This window comes from Emydura macquarii, unplaced genomic scaffold (genome assembly GCF_026122565.2).
Source record: "Emydura macquarii macquarii isolate MOO-44397 ecotype Brisbane River unplaced genomic scaffold, CSIRO-AGI_Emac_v2 contig_1203, whole genome shotgun sequence".
Taxonomy (NCBI): domain Eukaryota; kingdom Metazoa; phylum Chordata; order Testudines; family Chelidae; genus Emydura; species Emydura macquarii.
This window is the reverse complement of record NW_027131340.1, coordinates 102,934-129,833: the sequence shown is the minus strand read 5'-3', so window position 1 is coordinate 129,833 and position 26,900 is coordinate 102,934. Positions and strand designations below refer to the sequence as shown.

General features: G+C 66.7%; 1 protein-coding gene across 1 annotated transcript; it reads left to right on the top strand.

The window, feature by feature from the left end:
- Positions 1–4,816: 4,816 nt before the first annotated feature.
- On the top strand, positions 4,817–26,712 carry PLXNA3 (plexin A3). Its single transcript, XM_067546918.1, has 32 exons — positions 4,817–4,827; positions 7,245–8,478; positions 8,800–8,982; positions 11,258–11,386; positions 11,619–11,719; positions 12,662–12,785; positions 12,877–13,045; positions 13,252–13,351; positions 13,761–13,875; positions 14,968–15,168; positions 15,953–16,049; positions 16,224–16,414; positions 16,612–16,757; positions 16,967–17,087; positions 17,269–17,405; positions 17,598–17,798; positions 18,437–18,530; positions 18,813–19,052; positions 19,503–19,646; positions 19,865–20,099; positions 20,258–20,400; positions 20,745–21,001; positions 21,715–21,781; positions 22,080–22,226; positions 22,718–22,877; positions 23,079–23,182; positions 23,356–23,452; positions 23,961–24,148; positions 24,349–24,518; positions 24,682–24,894; positions 25,019–25,169; positions 25,775–26,712. The coding sequence occupies exons 2-32, from the start codon at positions 7,270–7,272 to the stop codon at positions 25,868–25,870; spliced, it is 5,730 nt and encodes a 1,909-aa protein (XP_067403019.1). The 5' UTR covers positions 4,817–4,827; positions 7,245–7,269; the 3' UTR covers positions 25,871–26,712.
- The last annotated feature ends 188 nt before the right edge of the window (positions 26,713–26,900 follow it).

The window sequence follows — 26,900 nt, the reverse complement described above, 5'->3', positions numbered from 1 at the left end:
GTGAGAGGAAACTACCTCCCTGGGTGGGAGGGCAGGCTCTTCACACAGTTCAATGCAGGGCCCAGGAGCAAGCCGGGCATCTCCCTGGCCGGGTGCCTGGGTCCCAGGGCACTCGGGGGGCCTGCACAGATGTGGGACTCCCCCTTCCCGCATGCCTGAGACCTGTCCCAGGGCAGCTGCTGGCCCCATGCCCCCTTCCCTGCTTCCCACAGCTGCACACAAGGGGGTGCTGGTCTCTCTTGGGGAAATGAGGGGGACATGCACACAGCTGCAGCTTCCCCTTGCTACAGGGGGATGGGGTCTCAGCAACAGAAAGGGTTGCCTGGCCCCTGAGGGACAAAAATGTGCTGGAGAACAGAGCCGGGGGGAGGGGGGTGTGATGTCTTGGAATCAGAATCCAGTTCTGAGTCCTAGACCTGCTCTACCCACTAGGCCAGTGTGTCCAGCTGAGCGGGGGCTGGGGGTCGGCAATGCTGCAGAAGCAGGCAGGAGGCTGCTGCGTCTCACTAGCCCTGAGGCATTGGCCTGTCCACACGCACTAAGCAAGCCCTCGCCCACCCTCCAGCCTGCAGGGCTCCACGTCCCCGAGAGCAGCTGCATGGAGGGGCTTGGCCGTGGGCAGACGGGCTGGATTCTGACTAGCGGTGCCAGGCTTCCTTGGCTTGTGACTCAGGGCTGGAAATTGACTAATTGCCATTTGGGAGCTGTTATTCCACAAGAATTCACCTAACTCCTCCTGTGGACACGCTTAGTCCGGGGAGCTGCTCTGGTCAATTTCCAAGTGTAGACAACCTTTGGCTTGCCCCAGTGGGGGTAACTGGTTTCCCCACTTGCCTCCCAGTTGCATCGGTGAAGATTTTCCAGCGACTCGCTGCTCGCACTGATTGGCCAACCTAGTGAGAGCAATGCAGCTCTGCCCTGGTGTTCATGCAGAAAGAGGCTGCCCCACTCTGCAGCGCTGAGCCCTGGACTGGTCTTAATTCCCGCCCCGCCTAGCTCTTTGCCCTGTGGTCCTAACAGCTGGGGCATCATAGAATGATCCTCACCAGCAACTGCCTGCCCGAACCTTGGCCGCCTGGCCCTGGAACAGGCCAGAGCTTCTGGCCCTAGCACGGCACTTCTGTGGGTTTAGTCTCCTTTCATTTTTGCCTCTTCAATTCAATCTGCTACGTCTAAACCTTGACGTCCGTGGTGCCCAGACACAACAGCTCACAGGTCCTTGTGTAATGCCTTCCTGTGTGTTAGTGAGGTCATCTTTTCTTTATCGAGCCAGCCCAGGTAAGCAGTCTGATTTAACTGACAGCGCAGTGAGATGCTGTTTCTGCGCATTGTTAATTGAATTCCAATTTCCAGCCAAACAGCGCCTGAGACACTCCTGGGACGAAACTCGTCAGCTGGAAATAACGCCTCACCCAGCATGTTCTCGCCTTGTAAAACGGGTACAAGTGAAGAACCGGAAGCAATGTATGTTGAACTGTTAAATAAATGGGCAGAGACCTTGTGCAGGGTCCTGGTTAGCACCAAGCACAGCACGCAGGCCGCGGGGCTACTGGCAGATCAGCACATTTTACCGGGTATGAGCCGAGGAGACGGAATTTCTCTTTAGAAAAGTAGCCGGGCCGCAAACGTGCAAACCCAGCTTGAAATCACTGGGTGAAGTCAAGGTTTCCTGCTGCCCTTTAAAACAGGTGATTTTACTGATCCCTGAGGCCAGGCGGGATCCCCGATACGTCCCAGGGCAGAGCTCTTAGAAAATCCCCAGCCTCGCTTTAAAAGTTGTCGGGGACGGCGAAACCGCCATGGCCTGGGCAAATGGTTCCATTGGTTCATTACTCCCACCGCCAAGAACCTACAGAACACTTATTTCCAGTCTGAATTTTTATGTGTGGTGTTATTAATATTACGGTAGCCCAGCCAAAATGGGGACTATTATGGATGCACATTATTAGCAGCCTTATGGTAGCAGGGCACTATTATAGAGTGCACATTATTAGAAACGTTACGGTAGCTGAAATCAGAGTCCTGTTACATGATGCACATTATTAGCAGGGTTACGGTAGCCGGGAGCTGGGCTCTATTATAAGAGGCACGTTATTAGCAATGTTACGGTAGCTGACATATAGGGAAGGGGCCCATATTGTGCCGGGTGCTGCAGAGACCCACAGAGAGAGACACTCCCCCCCCGCGCCGGGCCAGAGCAGCGCCCAGGCTGTACAGCCGGGCGGGGGTCACAGCTGCCCCACAGGTCCGGGACAGAGCCGGGGAGAGAACTCAGGAGTCCTGGCTCCCAGCGCCCCGCCCAGCAGCGCCGATGCCCCTCACAGCCACCAGGTGGCAGCAGCGTCCCTCTCGCCAGAGCAGCCAGCCCCCCCACCCCGTCCAGCCCCACCCCATGGCTGAGCCCGGCGGGGGTCTGGGGAAGGGGGCGGGGCGGGGCCGGACTCCTGGGTTCCTTGATCCTTCCAGGGCATCTTCCCTTGATGATTTTGCAAAAACGCCTTAAAAAGGAAAAAACAAGTGTCACACACCCGCCCCGGCACACCCAGTGCACGCTCACCCCCGGGGGGCACGCTGCATGCTCACCCCCCCTGCACACTCACCCCCCCCCAAGCAGACTCACCCTAGCTTTGCACATCACCCCCAGCGCACTCAGCGCACTCTGCCCCGGCTTTGCACCCTCACCCCTCCTTGGCACACCCACCCCGGTCAGACCATGCACAAGGGTGACCCCCTTTGCACACTTGTGCACACGCTCACTGCCTTGCTGGGCACACCCCTGCGGCCTCCGTCAGCCCCTTGGCCTGGCTGCACTCGGGGCACGTGCCCAGCCCCGCTCGGTAGCCACATCTGGTTCCTATAAGCAGCTCCCGGGTTTTAAATTTCAGCTGTTTACACAGCCTGGCAGGATGGGGAATCTCGGTGCCAGCTTCCCCTGCCAGCCCACAGGAACCCCCCCCCCCAACACCCACCCAGCCCCAAACAGACCCTCCTCCCAACCCCCAGCCAGCTCAGCTCCTGCCCCCCAACAGGCCCTGGGACACCCGTCCAGCCCCCCACTCCCACCAGGCCCCGGCGGCCAACCCAGCTCCCCAACCGCTGCCCCCCCCCCCCCGGTGAGTCATATGCAGAGAATGAACGAAATGTTTTTTATAGCAAAGGGCCGAAACAGCCAGTAAGAGAGTGGCTGGGGGGGGGGGTAAATAGGGCTGGGGGGCAGGGAGAAATGCGGACTCTGACCTGCACCCCATTCCCCACAGGCCCATCCATCCCTAAGTCCCCCCACCTGCTTCCCTGTATTGACTGATTCCCCCCCCCCCGGACTTTCTCCAGCTTCCGGGTGCTGAGACCCCCCCAGTTTCCAGCCCTCTTCTTTGCCCAGCTCCCCCCATTAGTCCCCAGCTCCATCCTCTCCCCTCCTGCCCCACCACTGGCTGCCCTGTCCCTCCCCCCGCCTGTGCCCATGGGGCGTTGCCATGGCGTCCATCCTCTGTCTCCTCGCTCTGTCACCATGGAAACACGCCCGGCTGCGGTGATAGCAGCATGTGCTGATTTCCCCCCCCCCTTTCCCCGCCCTGAAATGGGGGGGTCCTCCAGGGAGGGGGATGGGAGGGGATGGAGGAGCAATGGGGAGGGTGAGTAGGTGTGGGGGGAGCTGGGTTTGGGGGTGCTGGGAGCTCCTCAGGTGGACACCTACACCCCTGGGTTCTGCTCTCCCCAGAAGGAGGTGCTAGGTGCCAACTGGCATAGCAGGGGGCTGCGGGGCAGGAGTGGGGGGCACTGGCAGAACTGGGAGGGGGGCTCAGAGCTGGGCTAGCAGGGGGCTGCGGGTCGGGAGTGGGGGGCACTGGCAGAGCTGGGAGGGGGGAGCCCAGGGCTGGCCTAGCAGGGGCCTGCTGCTTGGGAATGAAGAATAGAACCCAGGAGTCCTGCCAGGCCCAGACCCCCCCATTTTGCTCCTGGGTGTGTCTAGGTGGGTAAACCAGGATCCCCTTGTGCCCCTAGGGCTGCCCATGGTTTCCATAGGGCTGCACCCCCCAGGCCCTACATGCACTCACAGCCTATGTGGGATCCCCTTCCACTCTGTGGACAGGCTGTGTACAGAGGCCTTGCACACTCAGGCTGTGTGAACTCCTTTCACACTCAAGTAGCAGTGTGTATGGGTGGCAGCACCCCTGGCACACTCAAGTGATGGTGTGCATGAAAAAGCCTCACAAACATGTGGGTTGTATAAGACCCCTTACACACTTAGTGTGATGAGCCCCGTGCATGTTCAGCAAGCAGTGAGTGTGGAAATGCCTCACACCTTCCCTATGCGAGTGTGTGCATGAGTGCAAGCCCCTGGCACACTCAAGGCACCAGGCGTGTGTGAATGTCTTACACTGTCATGCTGCGTGGAAGCCCCTTGCACAGCCAGACAGCAGGGTGTGTGAAATCACCTTTACACACTCAGTCAGCATAAGAGATCCTTTGCACACTCGCGCCCCAGCGTGCTTGGGGGCCTTGCACACTCACCCCCTCGGCTCCAGCCAGCGGCCGCTGGGCTGCAATGAATGATTGGGCCGATCCATTGCTGCAGTGGGGGGGGGCGCTCAGGGGACCGGAGACCGGGGGCGAGGGACTCGCCTGGCCGCTCCATCTCCCGGGAGGGGGACCTGGGGGCAGCAGGGGAGGGAGGGAGCAGGGGGTCGCGGGGCGGGGTCCCTGGGGGGCTCCCCCAGCCCAGCTCCTCATCCCGCCCCCCCCGCCCCTCAATGGTGCAGCCCGCGTTTAAAGGGCCCGGCCGGGCGGGGAGGGGCAGAGCCGGAGCGGGGCGCGCGGCGGCAGCTTGTAGGTAGATCGGGGCGGTGCGCGGTGCACGGGGGGTTTTGGCTGCAGGGGGGCGGTGCGCGGTGCACGGTGCACGGGGGTCTCGGCTGCAGGGGGGCTGGGAGCCCCCCGGGATCGGTGCACGAGGTGTTGGGGAGGATGCTGCGTGTGTGGGGCTCAGGTCAATGGGGAGTCCCCCCAAGATCAGTACTTTGGGGTGGGGATTCAGGGGTTTCTGCTTTGGGTGGGGAGGCCAGGGTCTGGGGGGGCTGAATGCATTGGGGCGGGGAAGCCCCCAGGACAGGAGCATGGAAGGCGGGGGGGTGCACACTGGGGCTCGGTGTCTGTGGAGGGCAGGCCCCAGGGCAGGATATGGAGGGAGGATTTTGGGGGATGGGGCAGACCCCTCATACTGCAGGAGCCCCTTGTCAGCCTGGGATGCAGCACCTCTACCTGCTGCTATGTTGGGGGGCCCATACGCCAGTTGTCCAGCAAGGGGGTCACCCAGTCAGGGTGCCACTTGGGGGGCAGGGCTGGGGGCACTGTTCAAAGCTGTTGGCCAATCCCCCCAGCTGTCAGAGACTCCCCTTCTCCCAGGAGAGTGAGCTACTTACTGCTGTCTGGTGCTGGACAGATGGGGGGTGGACAGATGGACCAAGTGCCCCCCCTCAAAACCCTACATTGGCCCTGACCCTAGGAGGCCAATCAATCGGGTTAGAGCCGGGCGGGGGCAGGCTGGCAGCCAGGACTCCTGGGTTCTCTCCCCAGCTGTGGAAGGGCAGTAGTGTCTAGTGGTTAGAGTGGGGGTGGGGGCTCCTGGGCTCTATCCCTGGCTCTTGGAGGGGTGTGGGGCCTGGTGGGTAGAGCTGGGGGCTGGGAGTCAGGACTCCTGGGGTCTCTCCCTGCACAGCAATGTCTGGCTGCAGGGGAACAGGTGGCCATTTCCCAGCAGGTCCCTGGATGAGGGGGATGGGGACAGCTTAGGAGTAGGGGGTGCCTGGTTTTTGTCTCTCCTCCTGGCCCTTGTCTAGGGCTGGGGGAGGGGGGCTGCTGCCAGCTCCCTCCTCTCAGCTTCCTCTTTTGGAGGGAGACCAAAGCTGCAGGGTGGGGCAGGTGGGGGTGGCTGGGCAGGGGGCTGTGGAGAAAGCCATGGGGCATGCGGCTTAGGGGCTGTGTGGGCACTGGTTGGTTTAAGGGGAGAAGGTGTGAGGGGTGGGGTGTTGGGGAGGGTAGTTAGGGGGCTGGGGTGGGCTATAGGGCCAGGATGAGAGGGAAGGTTGTGGGGCTGGGGTAGGGGGCAGGAGGCTATGAGGGATTGGGTTGTTAGGGGCTGTGGGACGGGCAGTGGGCTTTGCCTTGGGGGACTGGTTGGGGGGGGCCCTGACCCTCTCCTCTCTCTCAGGTCAGTTTGGGGGCGTATGGCTTAAAGTGGGTCTCTTGCACCCCCAGCCTCACCTCTGCTCCCCGTGGGCCTCTTCACCCTCTCTCCTAGTTCCAGGGGCAGTAATGGGGTCCTAGCCCCATCCAGGCTGGGGGCAGCCCCACACTGAGCAGCCGGGCTCTTCACCTCGGGCTGGAGATGGGGCAGCAGCCCAGGGGGCTTTGGCTGTCCCTGGCCCATTGAAAGGGGGGCCCTGTTTTCAGGTGCTCTTGAAGCCCTGGAGGTGGGGCATGGTGTGAGTGGGGTGGGGTGGGACAGGGCTGCCGCCTATGGGGTGTGATGGGGGCTGGGAGGTCCTTGGGTGTGTTGTGGGGAGGCTGTGGGGCACCTGTTGCTGGGGGATCCTTTGACCCATCTGCGTCTCAGAGCTGTCTCCCGAGTGCCCATTCTCCCCTCGTGCGTCACCCGTGCACGTGGGGGGGGCTGAGCCCTCCCCACCCCCCCGTGGCTCCCCAGGTGCTGCAGGGGCGGGGGCGTTTTGACTCCTTGTCAAGGGTGCTAACGAGGCATGTGGGGGGTGTTGAGGTGGTGCTAAGAAAGGGGGGGTGTCTGGCGGGGGGGGTGCTTGGAGGTGGGGGGCTGACTGACAGTTGAGGCCTCTGCCCTCAGCACCCAGTGGGGGGGTTGGGGTCTGATCTCTTGCGGTGGGGCTGGCGGGGTTGGACATCGGGGCTGGGCCCAGGCGATAACCCTGTCTGGAGCGTGCTGGGGGGCCGGGCAGGGGTTCGGTTCTGGAGGAGTGAGCCTGGGGTTGGTTGACCCTTGGTGGAGGAGTTGGGGGGAGTCAGCTATGGAGGGGATAGGCCTGGGGGGGGGGTAACCCTGTGGGGAGACAGGGCCTGGGGGGGTTTATGACTCACTATGGGGCGATTCAGGGATCTGGAAGGCAGGAGATTAGATGGGGGGGTTGGGGGCTCGGCTATGGGGAAGTGGGGGGCTGGATCTCTGGCTTGGGGGAGGTCCCCCTCCATCTAACCCCCGTCTCTCCCCTGCCCAGGCCTGCTGGCCCCGAGCATCCAACAATGCCCCCTCCCCTTCTGCTGGGGGCCCTGGCTCTGCTGCTGCTGCCCCGCCTGGCCTGGCCGGGCCCCCCCTCACCAGCGCCCACCCCCTCTGCTGCCCGGGCCTCCTTCTCGGTGCCAGACGGGGGGCTGACACACCTGGCTGTGCATCGTGAGACGGGCGAGGTCTTTGCCGGGGCCATCAACCGGGTCTACAAGCTGTCAGCCAACCTGAGCCAGCTGCTGGTGCACCGGACGGGGCCGGTGCCCGACGACGCCCGCTGCTACCCGCCGCCCGCCGTGCGGCTCTGCCAGCACCCGCTGGCCCCGGCTGACAACGTCAACAAGCTGCTGCTGCTGGACTACGCGGGCGGGCGGCTGGTGGCCTGCGGCAGCGTCTGGCAGGGCGTCTGCCAGCTGCTGCGCCTGGGCGACCTGGCCAAGGTGGGCGAACCCCACCAGCGCAAGGAGCATTACCTGTCGGGGGGGCGCGAGGCCGACGCCATGGCCGGCGTCATCCTGGAGCGGCCTGGCCAGCCCAGCCAGCTGTTTGTGGGCACCTCGGTGGAAGGGCGCTCTGAGTACTTCCCCACCCTGTCCAGTCGGCACCTGGCGCCCGACTCCGCCAGCCCCGACATGTTCAGCCTGGTCTACCAGGACGAGTTTGTCTCCTCCCAGGTCAAGGTGCCCTCCGACACCCTCTCGCTCCACCCAGCCTTCGACATCTACTACGTCTCGGCCTTCGTCTCCGGCGCCTTCGTCTACTTCCTCACCCTGCAGCTGGACACCCAGCAGACGGCCCTGGAGGGGCCGGGGGGGAGCCCCGGCGGCGGGGCGGCCGGGGGGACCCCTGGGGGCGAGCGCTTCTTCTCCTCCAAGATCGTGCGGCTCTGCGCCGGCGACGCCGAGTTCTACTCCTATGTGGAGTTCCCGCTGGGCTGCGCCCACGCCGGCATGGAGTACCGCCTGGTGCAGGCCGCCCGGCTGGCCAAGGCCGGCCGCCGGCTGGCGCAGGCTCTGGGGCTGGCCGAGGGGCAGGACGTGCTGTATGCCGCCTTCTCCCAGGGCCAGAAGAACCGGGTGGCACCGCCACGCCAGAGCCTCCTCTGCCTCTTCACACTGGACGAGGTCAACCGGCGCATCCAGGAGCGCATCCAGAGCTGCTACCGCGGCGAGGGGCACCTCTCCCTGCCCTGGCTACTCAACAAGGAGCTGCCCTGCATCAACACGGTACAGGGGGACCCAGGCGTCCAGGAGCTGGGCCCTGCCCCTGGCTGTGAGCCACGAGGCCAAGCTCACCGCCGGATCCAGGGGGAGAACCCAGGAGTCCTGGCTCTCAGCCCCCTCCCCCCAAACACCCTAGGCCCAGCTCACCGCTTGGACCCGGGGGGAGTGGGAGGGAAGGTGGGGGGCTGGAGGTGGTGAGAGTGCTCTGGGATGATGGATGGGGTGGGGAGCTGGGACATATTGGGGGGCAGGTGGGGGCGTGTTGGGGGGAGGTGGGGGGCCATATCCCAGTTGTTGCTAACCCCCCTCCCCCCACCCCCCCAGCCCATGCAGATCAATGGTAATTTCTGCGGGCTGGTGCTGAATCAGCCGCTGGGGGGGCTGCAGGTCCTCGAGGGGCGTCCACTGCTGGCCGAGCGCACCGAGGGCCTGGCCAGCGTCGCCGCTTACACCTACCAGGGCCACTCCGTCGTCTTCCTGGGCACCCGCGCCGGCACCCTCAAGAAGGTGGGGCACGTACATGGGCGGTGGGGGCTGGAGGGCCACGGGGGGGGAGACAAAGGGGGGTTCTGCCCATCTGTACCCAGTAACACCAGTCCCCCTGGGAGGAAGGGATCTGCCCCCTCCCTGTTAGAATTGGGGTGTCCCAATGTGGGGCAGAGCCTTCCTCTGTGTCTGTGTCCCCAACTCTGCTAGTGCCCCTCACTCCGACCCACAGCCCCCCGTTGTCTCTCCCTCCCCTCAGGGAGCCTGGGAGCAGCTGGGGCGAAGGAGGGAGCCTGGAGCGCTGAGTGGGCCGTGGTGCTGAGCGGTACCGAGTAGGGGTGGGCTGCCAGGAGGGAGCTCCCCCCCCACTCTGCCAGTGCCCCTCACTCCCGACCCGCAGCCCCCCTCTGCAGCCATCAGAACTGGGGTGAGCACAGGGCCAGAGCACAGCAGGGACAGAGGAACCCATGGGGGGCAGGGAATGGGGCAGCCTCAGGGGTTGGAGCAGGCTCTGACTTCGGGGGGGCCCCTGCCTGCCTGGAATGGGGGGTGTCTGGGAAACCCCCCACTGAGGGTGTCAGTCGCTGCTGGGTCCTTCGGGACATGGCCAGATTCTGGCTCCATCTGCTGCCAAGATCTGCAATGACCAACATGGAGCCGGGGCTGGGAGTGGGGGGCACCGTCAGAGCTGGGGTGGGGGTAGCCCAGGGCTGGGCTAGCGGGGGGCTGGGAGTGGGGGGCACTGGAAGAGCTGGGGTGGGGGGAGCCCAGGGCTGGACTAGCAGGAGGCTGGGAGTGGGGGGCACTGTCAGAGCTGGGGTGGGGGTAGCCCAGGGCTGGACTAGCGGGGGGCTGGGAGTGGGGGGCACTGGAAGAGCTGGGGTGTGGGGAGCCCAGGGCTGGGCTAGCGGGGGGCTGGGAGTGGGGGGCACTGGAAGAGCTGGGGTGTGGGGAGCCCAGGGCTGGGCTAGCGGGGGGCTGGGAGTGGGGGGCACCGTCAGAGCTGGGCGGGGGGGAGCCCAGGGCTGGACTAGCAGGAGGCTGGGAGTGGGGGGCACTGTCAGAGCTGGGGTGTGGGGAGCTCAGGGCTGGGCTAGCGGGGGGCTGGGAGGGGGGGCACTGGAAGAGCTGGGGTGGGGGGAGCCCAGGGCTGGGGTGGGGTGGGGGGCACCGTCAGAGCTGGGCTGGGGGAGCCCAGGGCTGGGCTAGGGGGGCTGGGAGTGGGGGGGGGGCACTGGAAGAGCTGGGGTGGGGGGAGCCCAGGGCTAGGCTAGCGGGGGGCTGGGAGTGGGGGGCACTGTCAGAGCTGGGCTGGGGCCTGTACGATCTGCCAGCAAAGCCAGCTCAGCGCCATGGGGCGCGGTCCCCTCCCCGCCCCTCCAGCTCCCCACAAACCAGCCAGTTCCTTCCAAACTGGCTCTTAAAAAGCGACATCAAAGGGTGGCGGATTCGGGTGGAAAATGCTGAGTTCAGGGCAAACCCATCTGGGCGACAGTTAACCCCCGAGCGGCTGCGCCGCAGAGACAGGCCAACGCCCAGGCCCCTGCCGGTGCCCCACGCTCCCCAGCCTGCCCCCCAGCTCCCTGGCAGCTGCGATGCCTGGGGGGTCCCAGGGGGCTGTGTCTGGAGTGTCAGGCTGGCTGCCCCGGCCCTGACCTAGGGAATTGGGTTATGGGGGGGTCCAGCCACGTCTGGCTCTGAACTGCTGAACCCTCCGGGGGGCTGTGACCCCTGTTATCTTGTAAATGGGGCAAATTCAATTAGGCCAGTGGGCAGGGGAGATGGGAGGGGCTGGGGGGCTCAGGCATGGGGAGGGGTCTGTGCTGGAGGCTGGGGGGAGGGGAGGGGCTGGGGGCACAGAGGAGAAATGTGGGGGAGGTGGCTCCTTTCCCTCTGCCCCCCCACCCCGCGCAGACACTGGCTCCCTTGTCAGAGCTCCCGGCTCCTCGCCCCGGGTGACCCTGGGGGGCTCCCTCCCCCAGCTCTGAAAGGGCCCTTTGTGCTGGGGGCTGCTGGGATCCCGCCGACCCGTGGGGGGGTGGCTCTGGGTCAGATCCCCCGTCTGCGGGGGAGGGGGCTCACTGGGCTCCTTGTTGGTGGGGGTGAAAGGGATCGTTCTGCCTGCGGGGTGGGGCTGGCCCCTCTTTCAGTGTGTGTGGGGGGGTGGCTGGCAGGTGGATGCCGGTCTCCCCCTCCCCCCCAGCGCCGTGCTTTGTGGGCCCCTTCACGCTGTGAACATGGGGGTCTCTGGGGAGCTGAGGGCTTCGGGGCATGTCTCTCACAGCTCTCCCCCCAGGTGCGGGTGGACGGCCCCCAGGACGTCCGTCTGTACGAGTCGGTGCCAGTGGCCCCCGGGCAGCCCCTGTTGCGGGACATGGAGCTGAGCCCTGACCAGAGACACCTCTATTTGCTGAGCCGCGGAGAGGTGGGGGACCGGGGGGCATGCTGAGGTGGCGGGCCGGGGGGGCGGGAGGCAGGCTGAGGTGGGGGGCTGGGGGAAGAAGAGAGGGCACAAGGACAGGGACCGGGGGTGTCCTGGGGGCTGAGGTTCGGGGGAGAAGTGGGGGGCTGGAGGGTGTTGGGGACTGAGGTGGGAGGGGCTGCCGTGGGGCAGAGGTCTTGGCTGCCCCTCCAGGAGCTAACCCCTTTCCTGCCAGGTGGTGCGGCTGCCAGTGGAGATGTGTGGCCAGTATCTCACTTGTGACGTCTGCCTGGGCTCCGGGGACCCCCACTGCGGCTGGTGCGTCCTGCACAGCAGGTGAGATGCCCCTCGCAGAGCCTGCAGAGAACCCAGGCGTTCTGGCACCGCCCCCCCCACCCCCCCGCTCTAACCACTAGACCCCACTCCCCTCACAGAGAACCCAGGCGTTCTAGCTCCCAGCCTAGCCAGGGGTCCCCCCCCCATGTGTACGAGGTGCTGGGGGGTGACTGGCCTGTCAGAGGAATGTGGGGCCCCCCTACTGCAGGCTCCTGGCCGAGCCCCCACTTCCCTTATCAGGAGTCCCAGGCACCTAATCTTATTAAACCTCCTGGGCCAGAGCCTGGGGAGGCAGAGCTGTGGGGTGTAGGGGTTGGAAAGTCTGGGGCTTGGGGGGCTGAGGGTTATGGGGCCGTGACCAGAGCTGGTCGCTCTAACCTGGAGACCTGTAACAAATTGGCTCTCCGGTAGCCCCCCCACCTGGCCAGTGAAGGGGGGATTAGCCCTGTTGAGTGCCCCCCAAAGAGGCACTTCCCCCGTCCCTCCCTCCCTCCCCCCGACTCTCTGTAGAGGGAGGGGATAGAGCACCCCCCACACCCACAGTCCCCTCCCTCCCCCCCTCACCACCACCTCTCTGGATTCGCACCTCTCGGCTCAATATAGAAACTGCCGAGACAGCCGTGACAGGAGGTGATGCCCTGCCCTCCCCCAGACGGCGTGGAGCAGAGATCAGCTTCCGTCCCGACCCCCAGCTCAGCCGCTGCCCTCACTCCCGACCCGCAGCCCCAGTGGATGGGGGATCTGGGCCCCCCGGGAGCTGCCAGCACCGGATGCTGCATCCCCGACTCCCCTGGATCCTGCGCTAACGAGTCCCACGGGGGGAAGCGACCGGCTGGTTAATGAGCTCCCCGGGCTGCCCCCCGCCCCCGTGACAGTGCCTGCCCAGCCCAGCGGGTGGGGGGGGGGTCCCCATCTGTGCCTGACCCACCCTTCGCTCCCCAGGTGCTGCCGGGAGAGCGAGTGTCCCCGGGCCAGGGAGCCCCACCGCTTCACGGCCACGCTGGGCCTGTGCCTCCAGCTGCTCGTGGAGCCCAATAACGTCTCGGTCACCGCCCCCAGCGTCCTGGTGAGTGGGGCAGGGCCCCCAGCCCGTGTCTCCATGGGGCGGGGAAGATGGCAGCCTGCCCCCCTCTTAAAGCCCCTTTCTCCGCGTTTAGCTGCAGCTGCTGGTGCAGAATGCCCCGGAGCTGGGATCCGGCGTGGCCTGCTCCTTCCAGAGCCTAGGGCAGAGCCTGGGGCAGAGCGAGGCCCAGGTGCTGCCCGGGGGAATGATCCACTGCCAGTCACCTGCTCCCAGGGCGCTGTCCCCCGGCCCTGGCCCCCACGGTGAGTGGGGGAGGGGCACGAGACATCAAAGGGCAAAGTTGGGGTGCACGGGATGGAGCGGGGCCGTGGGGGGGCGCAGGGTGGGGCTGAGGCCCAGGGGCTCAGTTGGGGGTCGGAGGGAGAGGTCTGGGGTGAGGCAATTAGGGGCAGGGGTGTGGGGCAGGTTCTCCCTGCTGGGGGTTCAGCCCTGCCCCCGCACCCCACAGGTGAGGCAAACGCCGTGCGGCTCCGGCTCCAGTCGCTCGAGACGGGGATGGAATTCGCTGGCGCTGACTTCGTCTTCTACAACTGCAGCCTCCTCCCCTCGTGAGTCCGACCCACGGACCCCCCCCCCAGCCCGGCCAGGGCCCCCCGCCTGACCCACGGACCCCCCCCCCAGCCCGGCCGGGGCCCCCCGCCTGACCCACGGACCCCACCACCTCGGCCAGTGCCCCCCCCCACCTGACCCACAGCCCCCTTGCGCTCAGGCAGGGAAGGGGGCGTCTGTCTGGGGCAAGTGGCTCCTTGCTGGGGCCTGACCAGCTAACGCAATCCCCTCCCCGTCCATCCGTCCCCCCCAACACAAACACAAAGGGCTGGGAGGGGCGGTGGTGCCAGCATTGTCCGGCCGCTGCAGGGGAACAATGGGTCTGGAGGGGGTGGGGGATGCCCCACATCCGGGGCAGAAGGGACGATTGCGGGAGGGGATCCCCCAGTAACCTTCGCTGCCCCCCAGGTGTCTGTCCTGCGTGAGGAGCCGCTACCCCTGCCAGTGGTGCAAGTACCGGCACGTCTGCACCCCTGATCCCGGCGAGTGCGCCTTTGCCGAGGGGCGCGTCAGCACGGCCGAGGTGGGGGCAGGGGGTGGCCGATGTCAGACCGGGGGGCTGGGGGCCCGTGGTGGGCTGTGGCTGGCCCCGGCTCCTGCTGCGGATCGATCGATGTGCCCAGCGGGGCCTGCGGGCGGGATAATTGATAGCGCGGCTGCGGTTTGCAGCCGTCTGCAGGCCGTGGCCAGGCCACGCGGCGGGAGGGGGCCGGGATCCTCTGAGCCCGTGCTGGGACATGGGGGGGCGCAGGCCGTGGGTCAGGGAGTGGGGCGGGCGAGGGGGGGAAGTGGCCTGTTTCCTATATTGCCGCTGTTCCCCTCCCCCAACAGCAGGGCCCCTCCCCCTGCCAAGTAACAAACCAGCTGCGGTTGCCATGGCAGCTCAGGATCCTGCATCTCCAGCTCCATCCCCTGGTGAAGGGGGGCCTGGGAGCAGGACGCCTGGGTTCTCTCCCGACTGGCGAGGGTGGGGTCTAGTGGTTAGAGCAGGGGGGCCTGGGAGCAGGACGCCTGGGTTCTCTCCCGACTGGCGGGGGTGGGGTCTAGTGGTTAGAGCGGCGGGGCCTGGGAGCAGGACGCCTGGGTTCTCTCCTGACTGGCGAGGGTGGGGTCTAGTGGTTAGAGCGGCGGGGCCTGGGAGCAGGACGCCTGGGTTCTCTCCCGACTGGCGAGGGTGGGGTCTAGTGGTTAGAGCAGGGGGGCCTGGGAGCAGGACGCCTGGGTTCTCTCCCGACTGGCGGGGGTGGGGTCTAGTGGTTAGAGCGGCGGGGGCTGGGAGCAGGATGCCTGGGTTGTCTCCCGACTGGCGGGGGTGGGGTCTAGTGGTTAGAGCGGCGGGGGCTGGGAGCAGGATGCCTGGGTTCTCTCCCGACTGGCGGGGGTGGGGTCTAGTGGTTAGAGCGGCGGGGGCTGGGAGCAGGACGCCTGGGTTCTCTTCCGACTGGCGGGGGTGGGGTCTAGTGGTTAGAGTGGGGGGGGCTGGGAGCAGGAGGCCTGGGTTCTCTCCCGACTGGCGGGGGTGGGGTCTAGTGGTTAGAGCAGGGGGGGCTGGGAGCAGGACTCTGGCTGGGAACCCCTGACTCACTCTCTTCCCCCCCCCCCCCCGTTCCCCCAGGGCTGCCCAGAGCTGCTCCCTGCGGGCGAGATCCTGATCCCGGTGGGGGTCCTGCAGCCAATCACGCTTCGGGCCAAGAACTTGCCGCAGCCGCAGTCGGGCCAGAAGAACTACGAGTGCGTCTTCGCCGTGCAGGGGCGGCGCCAGCGGGTCCCGGCCGTGCGCTTCAACTCCAGCAGCGTGCAGTGCCAGAACACCTCGGTGAGAGGTGCCCCCGCCCCCCTAGGCCCGCCAGCCCCTAGGCCCGCCAGTCTCCCCACCAGCCCAGCCCAGCCCTGCCCTGCCCTGCCCTCCGCTCCCTCCCACTCCCAAGTGCTCATTTTTGAGGGGGGTGGAAAACAGCTTGTCTGTCTGTCCTGTCTGTCCTGGCCCCTAGCATTGGAGGGGCATTCAGATGGGTTCAGCCAGACCCCTGCACTGGGCTGGCTGCGAGGGGGATGGGTGGCTGGGAAGTCTCTAGCCCCATGGGCTCTGAGCCAGGGCCCAGTGCCAACCCCCCCCCAGCCGTTAACTCCCTGCCTGGTTTAGAGCTGCCAGCAACGTGCTTGGGTTCAGGAACCGTCTGAGATGGGCTGCGGGTCGGGTCGGGTCGGGAGTGAGTGAGTGAGGGGCACAGCACAGCAGGGCTGGGGTGGGGTGAGGAGTCCAGGGCCGGGCTAGCAGGGGGCTGTGGGTCAGGTCGGGAGTGAGGGGCACGGCAGGGCTGTGGGGGGGGCACAGGGATGTGTGTGATGTTTTACCCCCTGGGAGAGATGCACTGTTGCTAGGTGATGTGACAGTTGCTGTCTCCGTTGCTAGGCGATGCCTGGGTACCACCTTTTTAACCCTTTGTGGTGCTGTTGTTCTGACCCTCTGGCCCTGCCCCACCCCAGGGACATGGGGGGCTGCCCCCCATAGCTCTGTCCCCTTGATGGCTCTCCATCCCCTTAACCTCCCTGTCTGTCCCTCCTCCCGCCCCGGCTGTCCTCTGACCCCCGTCCCCCAGTACTGGTATGAGGGCGATGCGGTCGGGGAGCTGCCCCTTGACTTCTCTGTCGTCTGGGATGGGGACTTCGCCATCGACAAACCCCCCGGCTTCAAAGGTACCGGGGGGGCTGTGTCCAGGGGGCTGGGAGATGGGAGGGAGGGAGGCAGGGGCGGGGCATCATGGGGGAAGGAGGGTGGGCAGGTCAGTGCCCAGGGGGTGGTGGCCATTGGGAGGGTGCAAGGGGTGTTGGGGGGCTGCCTGTGTCTCTGAGCCCCCCTCTGTCCCCCAGCCTTGCTGTACAAATGCCCGGCCCAGCGCCCCAGCTGTGGGCTCTGTCTCCGCTCCGACCCGCGCTATGAGTGCGGCTGGTGCCTGCCCGAGCGTCGCTGCGTCCTGCGCCCCCACTGCCCGACCCCCAAACTCAACTGGGTGCCACCAGGCCGGCGCGGGGCCCGCTGCAGCCACCCCCGCATCACCCAGGTAACAGGGCCCCTCGGACCACCCAGACCCCTTCGCCCCCAACCATAATGAGGCCCCATCTCTGCTGGGGACACCCACGGCTCTGCTCCTCCATCCCAGGGAATCCTCGCCCGGGGAGGCCTATCAAGCAGGTGCCTTGGGGGGTTGGGTGTGTTGGGCGTCCCCATCCACCTGACTCCCCCCGGGGCTCTCCCCAGGTGGCACCGGCGGCGGGGCCCAGGGAGGGCGGCACGCGGGTGACGGTCGTGGGTGAGAACCTGGGGCTCCAGGTCCACGAGGTTGGGGTGCGCGTGGCCGGCGTCCGCTGCAACTTGCTGCCGGGGGAGTATGTCCCTGCTGAGAGGTGAGGGCAGGGGGGCCGGAGTGGATGGCGGGGGCAGGGGCACTGGGAGGTGGGGGAGCAGGGGAGGGCAGGATAGAGGGGCAGATGGGGGACTGGGAGCTGGGATGCCGGGGGCTGGGTGGGGGCGGGGGCTGTGATGCGGGTGGGTTGGGGGGCTGGGACACAGAGGGCGTCTGTGCTGGAGGGGTTGACCCCCTGTACTCCCCCAGGCTGGTGTGCGAGATGGAGGAGTCATTGGTGCCCGACCCCCCGCCTGGCCCCGTTGAGATCTGCGTGGGTGATTGCAGTGCTGAGTTCCGGACTCGCTCCCTGAGCCCCTTCACCTTTGTGGTAATGGGGGCTCGCTGGGGGGTGTCTGTGCGGGAGGGGATCTGTGGGGCTGACACCACAGGGGGCTGGGAGGAGGGGGTAGCCGTGGGCTAGGGCGACCCCAGGGGGATCTGGAAGAGGAGGTGGTAGCTGGGGGGCATCTGTGTGTGCGTCACCACCTATAACTGCCGTTTCCCCCCAGACCCCTACACTGCGAGGGCTCAGCCCTGGGGGGGGCCCGGTGTCGGGGGGGACCCGTGTCACCGTCACCGGGACCCATCTGGATGCCGGGAGCAGCGTCAACGTCTCGTTGCAGGGGGCGTCTTGCCAGCTGCTCAGGTACCGGGGATGGGGCTGGGGTGGTTTGGATGAGGAGCTGTTGGGAATTTGGGGGGAGGGATGTGGGGTGGGGGCAGGAGAGGTGGTGGTGGTGGTGAGAGGTCAGGGCTCAGTGGGGAGATGTGGGGCAGGGTGGTTGGGGAGCTGAGAGATTTGGGGGGGTCTCTCTCACTCTGCACCCCACCCTGGCAGGAGGGGCCCTGAGGAAATCGTCTGCCTGACCCCCCCATCTGTGCTGGGTCCTGGCCCAGCCCCTCTCAGCATCCGCATCGACCGTGCCAGCCTGGGCCCCCCTGGGCTCCGCAATGGCACTGCTGGCCCCCCCAGCCTCAGCTTCCACTACACCCCCGACCCAGCTGTGACCCACGTCGAGCCCCAGTGGAGCATCGTCAAGTAAGAGCCACCCCACTGCGCCTCCGTCCCCCTCCTGCCGTTCCCCCTGTGCCCCCAGCTCCCACCCCACGCCCCCTTGAGCCTACAGGCCCCTCCCACTGCCCCTCTGTGCTCCCGGCCCGCTGCCCGCCCCCCTGGGCCCACTGTGAAAGGTGTTCCAATAACCCACGTCCAGCGGCTTTGATGCTCAGGGTCCGGAACAGATGGGACCCGGCCGGGCAGCTCCATCCGCTCCCAGTTCTGGTCCCAGGCAGCTGCCTCGGGCTGCTTGGTTGGATTTGCCCCAGACCCGAGCGTTGCTCCTCACGGGGGCTTGAGAGGGCGTCTGACGACTGCAGAACCCGCCAGCCTGGTCCCTCCCATGGCCCCCGGCTCCAGTCCCGGGGTTTGGGCGGGAAGGCACTGGTCTGGCTGGGACCGGGGGTTCTGGTGCCAGCGCTGACCTGGGCAGGGGCTCTGGGATCTGAGGGGGGCCCAGGGAAGAGGGGAGCATTGGGGAGTCAGGGCAGATTTGGGGCAATCCTAGCCCCATGGGAATGTCGCCTGGTGCCGCGTGCCCTCTGCTCAGTGAGAGACCTGCCCAGACCCCCAGTGGCATTCCCCCTGGGGGGGTTCATGTCTCTCTGCCTCCCCCCCAGCGGCAGCACCAGCCTGACAGTGACCGGGACCCGTCTGCTGAGCATCCAGGAGCCGCGCGTGCGAGCTGTGTACGGGGGCATCGAAACCGTCAGCGTGAGTCATCCTGCCATGGCGAGGGGGCTGGGCTGGGGCCAGGGGGCCCAGGGAGGCCGAGGGAAGAAAGGGGACAGATTCCTGCAAGAGAACCCAGAGCCCCCAATCCACCCCCCCGGCTGCCACCAACACCCCCTCGCCCCTCAGAGCCGACAGGCCCAATTCTTCTCCCTGCTCCCCCCGCCGGGATCCACCCCTCCACACCTGGCTGGTACTCTGCCGTGCTGCCACCCCAGGGCCCCGTTCCCAGCTGTGCCCCGCTGATCCTCTGCCTCCCCGCAGAGCTGCCGGGTGCTGAACGACTCCCTCATGCTGTGCCAGGCGCCTGGCATCCTGCCAGGGGGGCGGGAGCTGCCCGTGGGGGGAGCCACCCCTGACGAGTTCGGCTTCCTGCTGGACCACGTCCAGGCGGCTCGAACGCTCAACCGCTCGGCCTTCACCTACTACCCTGACCCCCGCGTCGAGCCCTTTGGGCCCAGTGGGGTGCTGGAGGTGAAACCTGGCTCCCACGTCGTCCTCAAGGTACTGGGAGCGTCCCAGGACTGGGCAGACGGGGCCTGCGGGTCGGGAGGGCTGGGGTGGGGGAGAGCCCAGGGCTGGGTGGACAGGGGGCTGGGGGTCGGGAGTGAGGGGCACTGGCAGGGCTGGGTGGACAGGGGGCTGGGGGTTAGGAGTGAGGGGCACTGGCAGGGCAGGGGGCTGGGGGTCAGGAGTGAGGGGCACTGGCAGGGCAGGGGGCTGGGGGTCGGGAGTGAGGGGCACTGGCAGGGCTGGGGGGCAGGGGGCTGGGGGTCGGGAGTGAGGGGCACTGGCAGGGCTGGGGGGCAGGGGGCTGGGGGTTAGGAGTGAGGGGCACTGGCAGGGCTGGGGGGCAGGGGCTGCAGGTCGGGAGTGAGGGGCACTCCGGGTGTGGTGCTTGGCCCAGAGGCCTGGGTCTGATCTCACCCTCTTCCCTCTTTCCCACCCCGCCAGGGCAGGAACCTGATCCCAGCGGCTGCAGGGGGGGCTCGTCTGAACTACACGGTGCTGATCGGGGGGGAGCCCTGCGCCCTGACAGTGTCGGAGACCCAGCTTCTGTGCGACTCACCCAGGCAGACAGGGGAGCAGCCGGTCACGGTGTGTCACCAGGGGGACTCGCCCAGAGGCTGGGCTGGGGTAGAGGGAAATGGGGCAGCCCCTCATTTTGTGTGGTGGGGGTGGGAGGGGTTTGGGGGGAATTACCGATCCTGGTGTGGGAGCAGAGGTGCCCCGATGTCCCCCTCCCAGGTGCCGGGGAGTCCGTTCCTGGGGTGTTGGGGGCTGCCCCCGTCTAACCTCTGCTCTCCCCATTCCAGATCCTGGTGGGGGGCCTGTCCTTCTCACCTGGTATCCTGCACATCTACCCCGAGGCAGCGCTGCCCCTGGGGGCGCTGGTAGGACTGGGCGCAGGGGGGTCTCTGCTGCTCCTGGCCATTATCGGGGTGCTGGTCGCCTACAAGCGAAAGACCCGCGATGCCGATCGGACCCTCAAGCGGCTGCAGCTGCAGATGGATAATTTGGAGTCACGCGTGGCACTGGAGTGCAAGGAGGGTGAGGGGGCAGGCCAGAGATGGGGGGGGGGGGGGCTGGGCTGGGGGGTCCTGCTCCAGTGCTTGGCAGGTGCAGAGTTGGGGAGTAGGAGATGCTGGCACTGGGGGAGGGGCAGGGTTGTGGGGGGCTGACAGATGGGGGGTGTTTTCCCCTCCCAGCCTTCGCAGAGCTGCAGACCGACATCAACGAGCTGACGAACAACATGGACGGCGTGCAGATCCCCTTCCTGGACTATCGGACCTACGCCCTGCGGGTGCTGTTCCCGGGCACCGACGAGCCCCCCCTGCTGCGCCATGGCCACGTGAGCGGGGTTGGGGGGAGCAGGGCAGGGGCTGGAGAGTGAAGCAGGGGCTGGGGGGGATCCCTCCATCTAGCCCCAAGCCCCGTTTCTGTAGCAATGTGTGGGCTGGGGGGGCATCGTCTCCCCCAGGTGCCCCTTGGGGTGGAGTGGGCCTGGGACTGGGGGCTGGTCTACCCCCCCTCCCCCCGGCATCCTGCCCTGGGCTGGGGGTGGGGAGGAGTCTGGTCTCCCCCTACCCCTCCTGCACTGGGTAGAGTGGGACCTGGGGGGGTTCGGTCCCCCAGGCGCCCCCCAGGGCGGAGCAGGTCAGGGGATATCCGGTCTCACCCCCCCGTGTCCCGCAGGCGCCCCCCGGGGCGGAGCGGGGCCTGCGGCTCTTTGGGCAGCTCCTGCACTGCCGGCCCTTCCTGCTGACCTTCATCCACGCGCTGGAAGGGCAGCGCAGCTTCTCTATGCGGGACCGCGGGGCCGTGGCCTCCCTCACGCTGGTGGCCCTGCAGGGCCGGCTGGACTACGCCACCGGCGTCCTCAAGCAGCTGCTGGCCGACCTCATCGAGAAGAACCTGCAGAACCGGGCCCACCCCAAGCTGCTGCTGCGCAGGTGGGACCCCCCCGGGGCCCCTCCATTCCCCCGGGGGCCCCTGAATCTGCCCGGAACCATCTGAACCCTGCCCCCATTGCCCGGTCCGCCATCCTGCTGCACAGAACCTGTGCTCTCGCCTGGTTCTGGAGCCTCCCCTCCCGCCCCCTTCCTTGGGGGTCAGCCCCTGGCCTTCCCCACCTCCTGGGATCGGCCCTCGGCGCCTGCAGTGAGTTCACATGGACTGGAGCCCAGGGGGAGCCGGACACCCCCAAAGGGAGCCGTGCCCCTGACTCCCCAGCTGCGCGGGGACTGCCGAGGTGTGTGGGGTGTCTGGGCCCAGCGTGCAGAGTCCTTGGAGTCACAGCCTGGATCTCTCTGACCCCCAGCTTCTCCTTCCAGCCACCCCCACTTAGCTCCCAGCCCCTTGTCCTCCAGCTGGTCACGCCCCCCCCGGCCGGCTGCTCGCGAGGGGGGGACCTTAGTTGCTAGGTACCGAATGTCCGGCCGTTGTCTTCTGGGACTCCCCATGGGCCTGGGGGGCCCAGCCAGCCGGTGTCGGTCACCCCTGGTTCTCTGCCCCCATTCATCATGCAGCACACACGGGAAACTGAGGCACGCACACAATAGTCATATGAAATATGGAAAATTCCCACTTCGTCACCCCCGTAACCCACAGTAACACGTCCCTCTTCCCCCGGACTGCTGGGTCCTGATTCTCACCCTCGCCTCAGGACGGAGTCCGTGGCGGAGAAGATGCTGACAAACTGGTTCACCTTCCTGCTCCATCGATTCCTGAAGGTGAGACGGGCGAGGGCCGGGACAACCGGACGCCTGGGTTCCCTCCCCGGCTCTGGGAGGGGAGTGAGGGGTAGTGGTCAGAAGCGGGGAGGGGGGCTGGGAGCCCGGACGCCTGGGTTCCCTCCCCGGCTCTGGGAGGGGAGTGAGGGGTAGTGGTCAGAAGCGGGGAGGGGGGCTGGGAGCCCGGACGCCTGGGTTCCCTCCCCGGCTCTGGGAGGGGAGTGGGGGGTAGTGGTCAGATGCGGGAAGGGGGCTGGGAGCCCGGACGCCTGGGTTCAGTGCCACGTGCTCTCCCCAGGAGTGCGCCGGGGAGCCCCTGTTCCTGCTGTTCTGTGCCATCAAGCAGCAGATGGAGAAGGGGCCGATGGATGCGGTGACGGGCGAGGCTCGCTACTCGCTGAGTGAGGACAAACTCATCCGCCAGCAGATCGACTACACCACCCTGGTCAGCTGGGGGCAGGAAGAGGATGGGGGCGGAGGGGCCCCATTTGCTCAGGCCTGGGCCCCGTCTGCAGGGGCTCCTTTGCCCCCACATCTCCCGGGAGGGGCCCATGCGACCCCAGATGCAGTTTGGGGGTTCCTCTCTGACCCTGGGGCCCCGGCTGTGCCTCTCTGGCAGCCTCCTGAAATCCTTCCCTGCCCCCCCCATCCGCATGCCACTGCCCAGCGTGGGGGGTTGCCTGTGAATGTCGGGGGGAGGGGGCTCCATGCATGTGTATCCTGTCCCCCCCCCCCCATGGGTCTTGCGCCCAGAGGCGGAGGAAAGCTCTTCTCACCCAGTGAGTGGGGAAACTGAGTCACATCTGAACTAGAGACGGGGGGGGCCATGAGGGGCAGGTGGAGGGGGGAGTGGAGTGGGTGGGGTGACTCCTACCCTGGGGGGAGGGGACTCGGACAGGAGGGCTGGACTCCCCACTCACCCGCCGTCCCCCCCAGACGCTGCACTGTGCCAGCCCCGAGCCCCCCGGCGGCCCCGAGGTGCCCGTCAAGGTGTTGAACTGCGACACCATCACGCAGGCCAAGGAGAAGCTGCTGGATGCCGTCTACAGGGGCGTGCCCCACTCCCAGCGCCCCCCCGCCCACGCCCTGCAGCTGGGTACGGGAGGGGCTGTGCCCCAGCACCCCTGGGCTGATGCCGAGGGACTTGGGGGAGGGCTGGGGAAGGGGGTAATGGGGCTGTGGGGTGCAGGGATCATTGGGGTATGTCGGGGGCTCGGGCACAGGGCTGCCTCGGGAAGATAGGGGGTTTGGCGGGGGGGGTCTTTGGCAGTCTGATCACCCCCCTCCCCCTTCTCAGAGTGGTGCCAGGGCCGGTCGGGCCGAACCCTGCTGCAGGATGAGGATGCGACGAGCCACATCGAGGGCGACTGGAAACAGATCAACACGTTGGGGCACTACCAGGTGGGGCCCCTCTAAACACCCCAGCTGGAGAGGCACTGCCCCCCGCCCTGCCCCTGGGCTGGAAACGTGTCAATGCGCTGGGCCCCACAGCCCCCTACCATCACCCACCCACCGCACTGCCTGGAAACGCGGCCGCACCCCCGTTACCCTCCTCATCTGTCGCCTCCCCCCAGGTAACCGACGGCTCCAAGGTGGCTCTGACGCCCCGGCAGGTCTCAGGGTACAACCTGGCCAGCTTCTGCACCTTCAGCCGCTCGCTGAGCCGCTATGGTAAGGACCCCTGGGATCCTCACCCCAGAGCCCCCCAGCCTGGCCAGCCCCTGTCCCTTCAGCTGCCAGGGAAAGGACCCCCCTGCCTGCTCCACACAGATCACTCCGCTCTCCCGCCTGCCAGGGGGCTTGTGCTGCCCTAGAGCGACGGGGCGTTGGGAGCTGGGGGGAAGGGCTGCCCCCTCTGTTTCCCCCCGCACCACATCCCAGAGACCTTGCTCAAACCCACTCCCCATTTCCTCACTGACCTCCCCCCAACCCCACATCTGACTGTCTGCCCAGCTGGAAGAGGGGCCCTGAGACCCAGCTGCTGCCGCCCCCCAGTTGGCCCCAAACACCCCCTTATCCTACCTGCCCTAGCCAGGGGAGCACAGTCCCGTCCTGAGGTGGGGGGAGAGGCTAGTCAAAATGGGCCCCACCATGCACTGCTGGAGCAGGGGGGCTGGGGGCTCTGAGGGGTGCCCCCCTCCAGCTCCCCGTGCACCCTCTGTCCGTTCCCCCGCCCCAGAGAGCCTCCTGCGGACATCCAGCAGTCCTGACAGCCTGCGCTCCCACGCACCCACGCTGAGCCCCGAGCGCCAGGGGGGCACTCGGCTCTGGCACCTCGTCCGCAGCCACGACCCCCTGGGCGACCCCAAGGAGGGCGGTAGCAAGATGGTGTCGGAAATCTACCTCACCCGGCTCCTTGCCACCAAGGTATGGGGGGCCTGGGGTCAGGTCAGTGGGGGTGAGGAAGTGGGGTGTGGGGGCACTGGAGGGGTCAGTGGACACATGGGGTGGAGGGGGGAGCTCTGGGGTGGAGGCAGCTTCTTGTTGGGGGGATTTTCACCGGGGGGGCCTGAGGGTGGCGGCTGGGCTGGAGTGGGGGGCTGCGGCTGACTCCCCGGCGCCCCCAGGGGACGCTGCAGAAGTTTGTGGATGACCTGTTTGAGACGCTGTTCAGCACCGCGCACCGGGCCAGCGCCCTGCCCCTCGCCATCAAGTACATGTTCGACTTCCTGGACGAGCAGGCGGATCGGCGCCAGATCAGCGACCCCGATGTGCGCCACACCTGGAAGAGCAACTGGTGAGCCCCCCAGCTGGCCCCTGCGCTCCAGCCTGTTGGCAGGGGGTGGGGGGGCTCTGGGTCTCTCTCGCCCCCTAGTCCTCCCCAGCCTGCCCCTGCGGTTCTGGGTGCAGGGGGTTGTGGGGGGGTCTGGGTCTCTCTCTGTAACCCCCCTTCCCCTCAGCCTGCCCCTGCGGTTCTGGGTGAACGTCATCAAGAACCCGCAGTTCGTGTTCGACGTGCACAAGAACAGCATCACGGACGCGTGTCTCTCCGTGGTGGCCCAGACCTTCATGGACTCCTGCTCCACCTCCGAGCACCGGCTGGGCAAGGACTCGCCGTCCACCAAGCTGCTGTACGCCAAGGACCTGCCCTGCTACCGCGGCTGGGTGGAGCGGTGAGCGAGCCTGGCTGGGGCTGACGAGCTGGGGGGGGTGGTGCTGGGATACAGGGCGGGGGCAGGCAGGGGGGCAGGGCCCTGGGGGCCAGGTTTGTCCCCTCTCACCCTTGTCCCCCCCCAGCTACTATCGAGACATCGCCAAGATGGCAGCCATCAGTGACCAGGACATGGACGCCTACCTGGGGGAGCAGTCCCGGCTGCATGCTGGCGAGTTCAACACGCTGGGCGCCTTGGGGGAGCTCTACCAGTATGTGGGGCGCTACCGCGAGGAGGTGAGACCCCCCAACTGCCCCACACCTGCCCCCCCACTGCCCCACACCTGCCACCCAGCGCTGGGCAGCTCTACCAGTACGTGGGGCGCTACCGCGAGGAGGTGAGACCCCCCAACTGCCCCCCCACTGCCCCACACCTGCCACCCAGCGCTGGGCAGCTCTACCAGTACGTGGGGCGCTACCGCGAGGAGGTGAGACCCCCCCCCCACTGCCCCACACCTGCCACCCAGCACTGCCCCCCTACTGCCCCACACCTGCCACCCAGCGCTGGACAGCTCTACCAGTACGTGGGGCGCTACCGCGAGGAGGTGAGACCCCCCACTGCCTCCCTACTGCCCCACACCTGCCACCCAGTGCTGGACAGCTCTACCAGTACGTGGGGCACTACCGCGAGGAGGTGAGACCCCCCCACTTGCCCCCCTACTGCCCTCCCCCCACTGCCCCACACCTGCCACCCAGCGCTGGGCAGCTCCACCAGTACGTGGGGCCCTGCTGCGAGGAGGTGAGACACCCCCTCACTGCCCCCCACCCAGCGCTGGGCAGCTCTACCCATACGTGGGGCCCTGCCGTGAGGCGGTAACTCCCTGACCGGTGCCCCCCCGCAGGTGCTGACGGCGCTGGAGCGGGACGCAGGCTGCCGGCAGCAGCGGCTGCGCCAGCGGCTGGAGCAGGTCATCGCCCTGGTTTCCTCCAACAGCTGAGGGGGGGCTGCCTCTGGCCGTGGACAGACCCCCTGCTAGGCGGGAGGGGGCCACCTTCGACCTCTGGCTCGGGGCAGGAAGACTTTTGGGGGGCAGCCACTCTGGGAGGGGGACCCCCCAGCAGCTCACCCCCCAGTGCCACCAGGACTGGACCTTGTAGCAATAACCCTGAGGGGCTCTCATGTTTTGGGGGGAGGGGATCGTGATGGGGGGGGAACAGATCTGGATGAGCCAGAGCAAGGCCCTGACCCCCAATACTGTACAGCCCCCAATACCCTATGACCCCCCTTCACCTCCTCAAGCCATCCCCATACCATCCACCTTGCCCCAAAAGTGTACAGCCCCCCAATAACCCCTCTCTGTCCTCAGTGCACCCCCCAAGCTGGCAGCTGAACAGCCCCCCCCCCCCCCAAATAGTTGTGGGAATTTGTCTCTTGTTTTGGTGAAAGTGACGATGGAAATTGGAGATTTAACCCTAGTCCCAGACTCCCCCTGTCCCGGAATTCCCTAGCAGCCCCTGCCCCAGATCTTCCCCCCCCCCCCCAGTGCCCCTTTCCAAGGGGTGCGGTGCCTTAATTACTCAATAATTTATTGTCTCAGTGGGGTGCAATGTGACTTTAATCCTGGGTGTAAGACATTTCAATGTAACCCCCGCTAGCTGTGTAAATAGTCATGCTGTGTGTGGGCTCGGGGGGTGGGAGCCCTTGGCTTCCCCCCCTGTGAAATGTGGGGGCAGGGGAGGTAGGAACAGACCTCCTCCCCCGCCTCCTCCCCCACGGCCATTTTCTCTGTTCATTTTATAATTAACTTTTCTTTTGCTAATTAAAGTGCTGAAAAAACAAGCCCCCTGCCCTGCTGCATGATGTTGGGGGTGCTGCACAGAGATCAGGGTTAGCGAGGGGAGGGCTGAGGCTGAACGCGAGTGGGAGGGGCTGCTCTCTGAATCTTATTGAACACTGATGCACTATGAGCCAGTGGAACTCCCTGCCACTGGACAGCCAGAATAACTGACGGCAGCAGGGGCTGGGGT

Excerpts from the sequence above, each read along its gene's own strand:
- PLXNA3 (XM_067546918.1), top strand. The coding sequence starts at position 7,270 with ATGCCCCCTCCCCTTCTGCTGGGGGCCCTGGCTCTGCTGCTGCTGCCC. Across the intron at positions 8,983-11,257 it reads GCGCCGGCACCCTCAAGAAG|GTGCGGGTGGACGGCCCCCA; the intron begins GTGGGGCACGTA and ends CTCTCCCCCCAG. Across the intron at positions 21,002-21,714 it reads CCCAAGCTGCTGCTGCGCAG|GACGGAGTCCGTGGCGGAGA; the intron begins GTGGGACCCCCC and ends CCCTCGCCTCAG.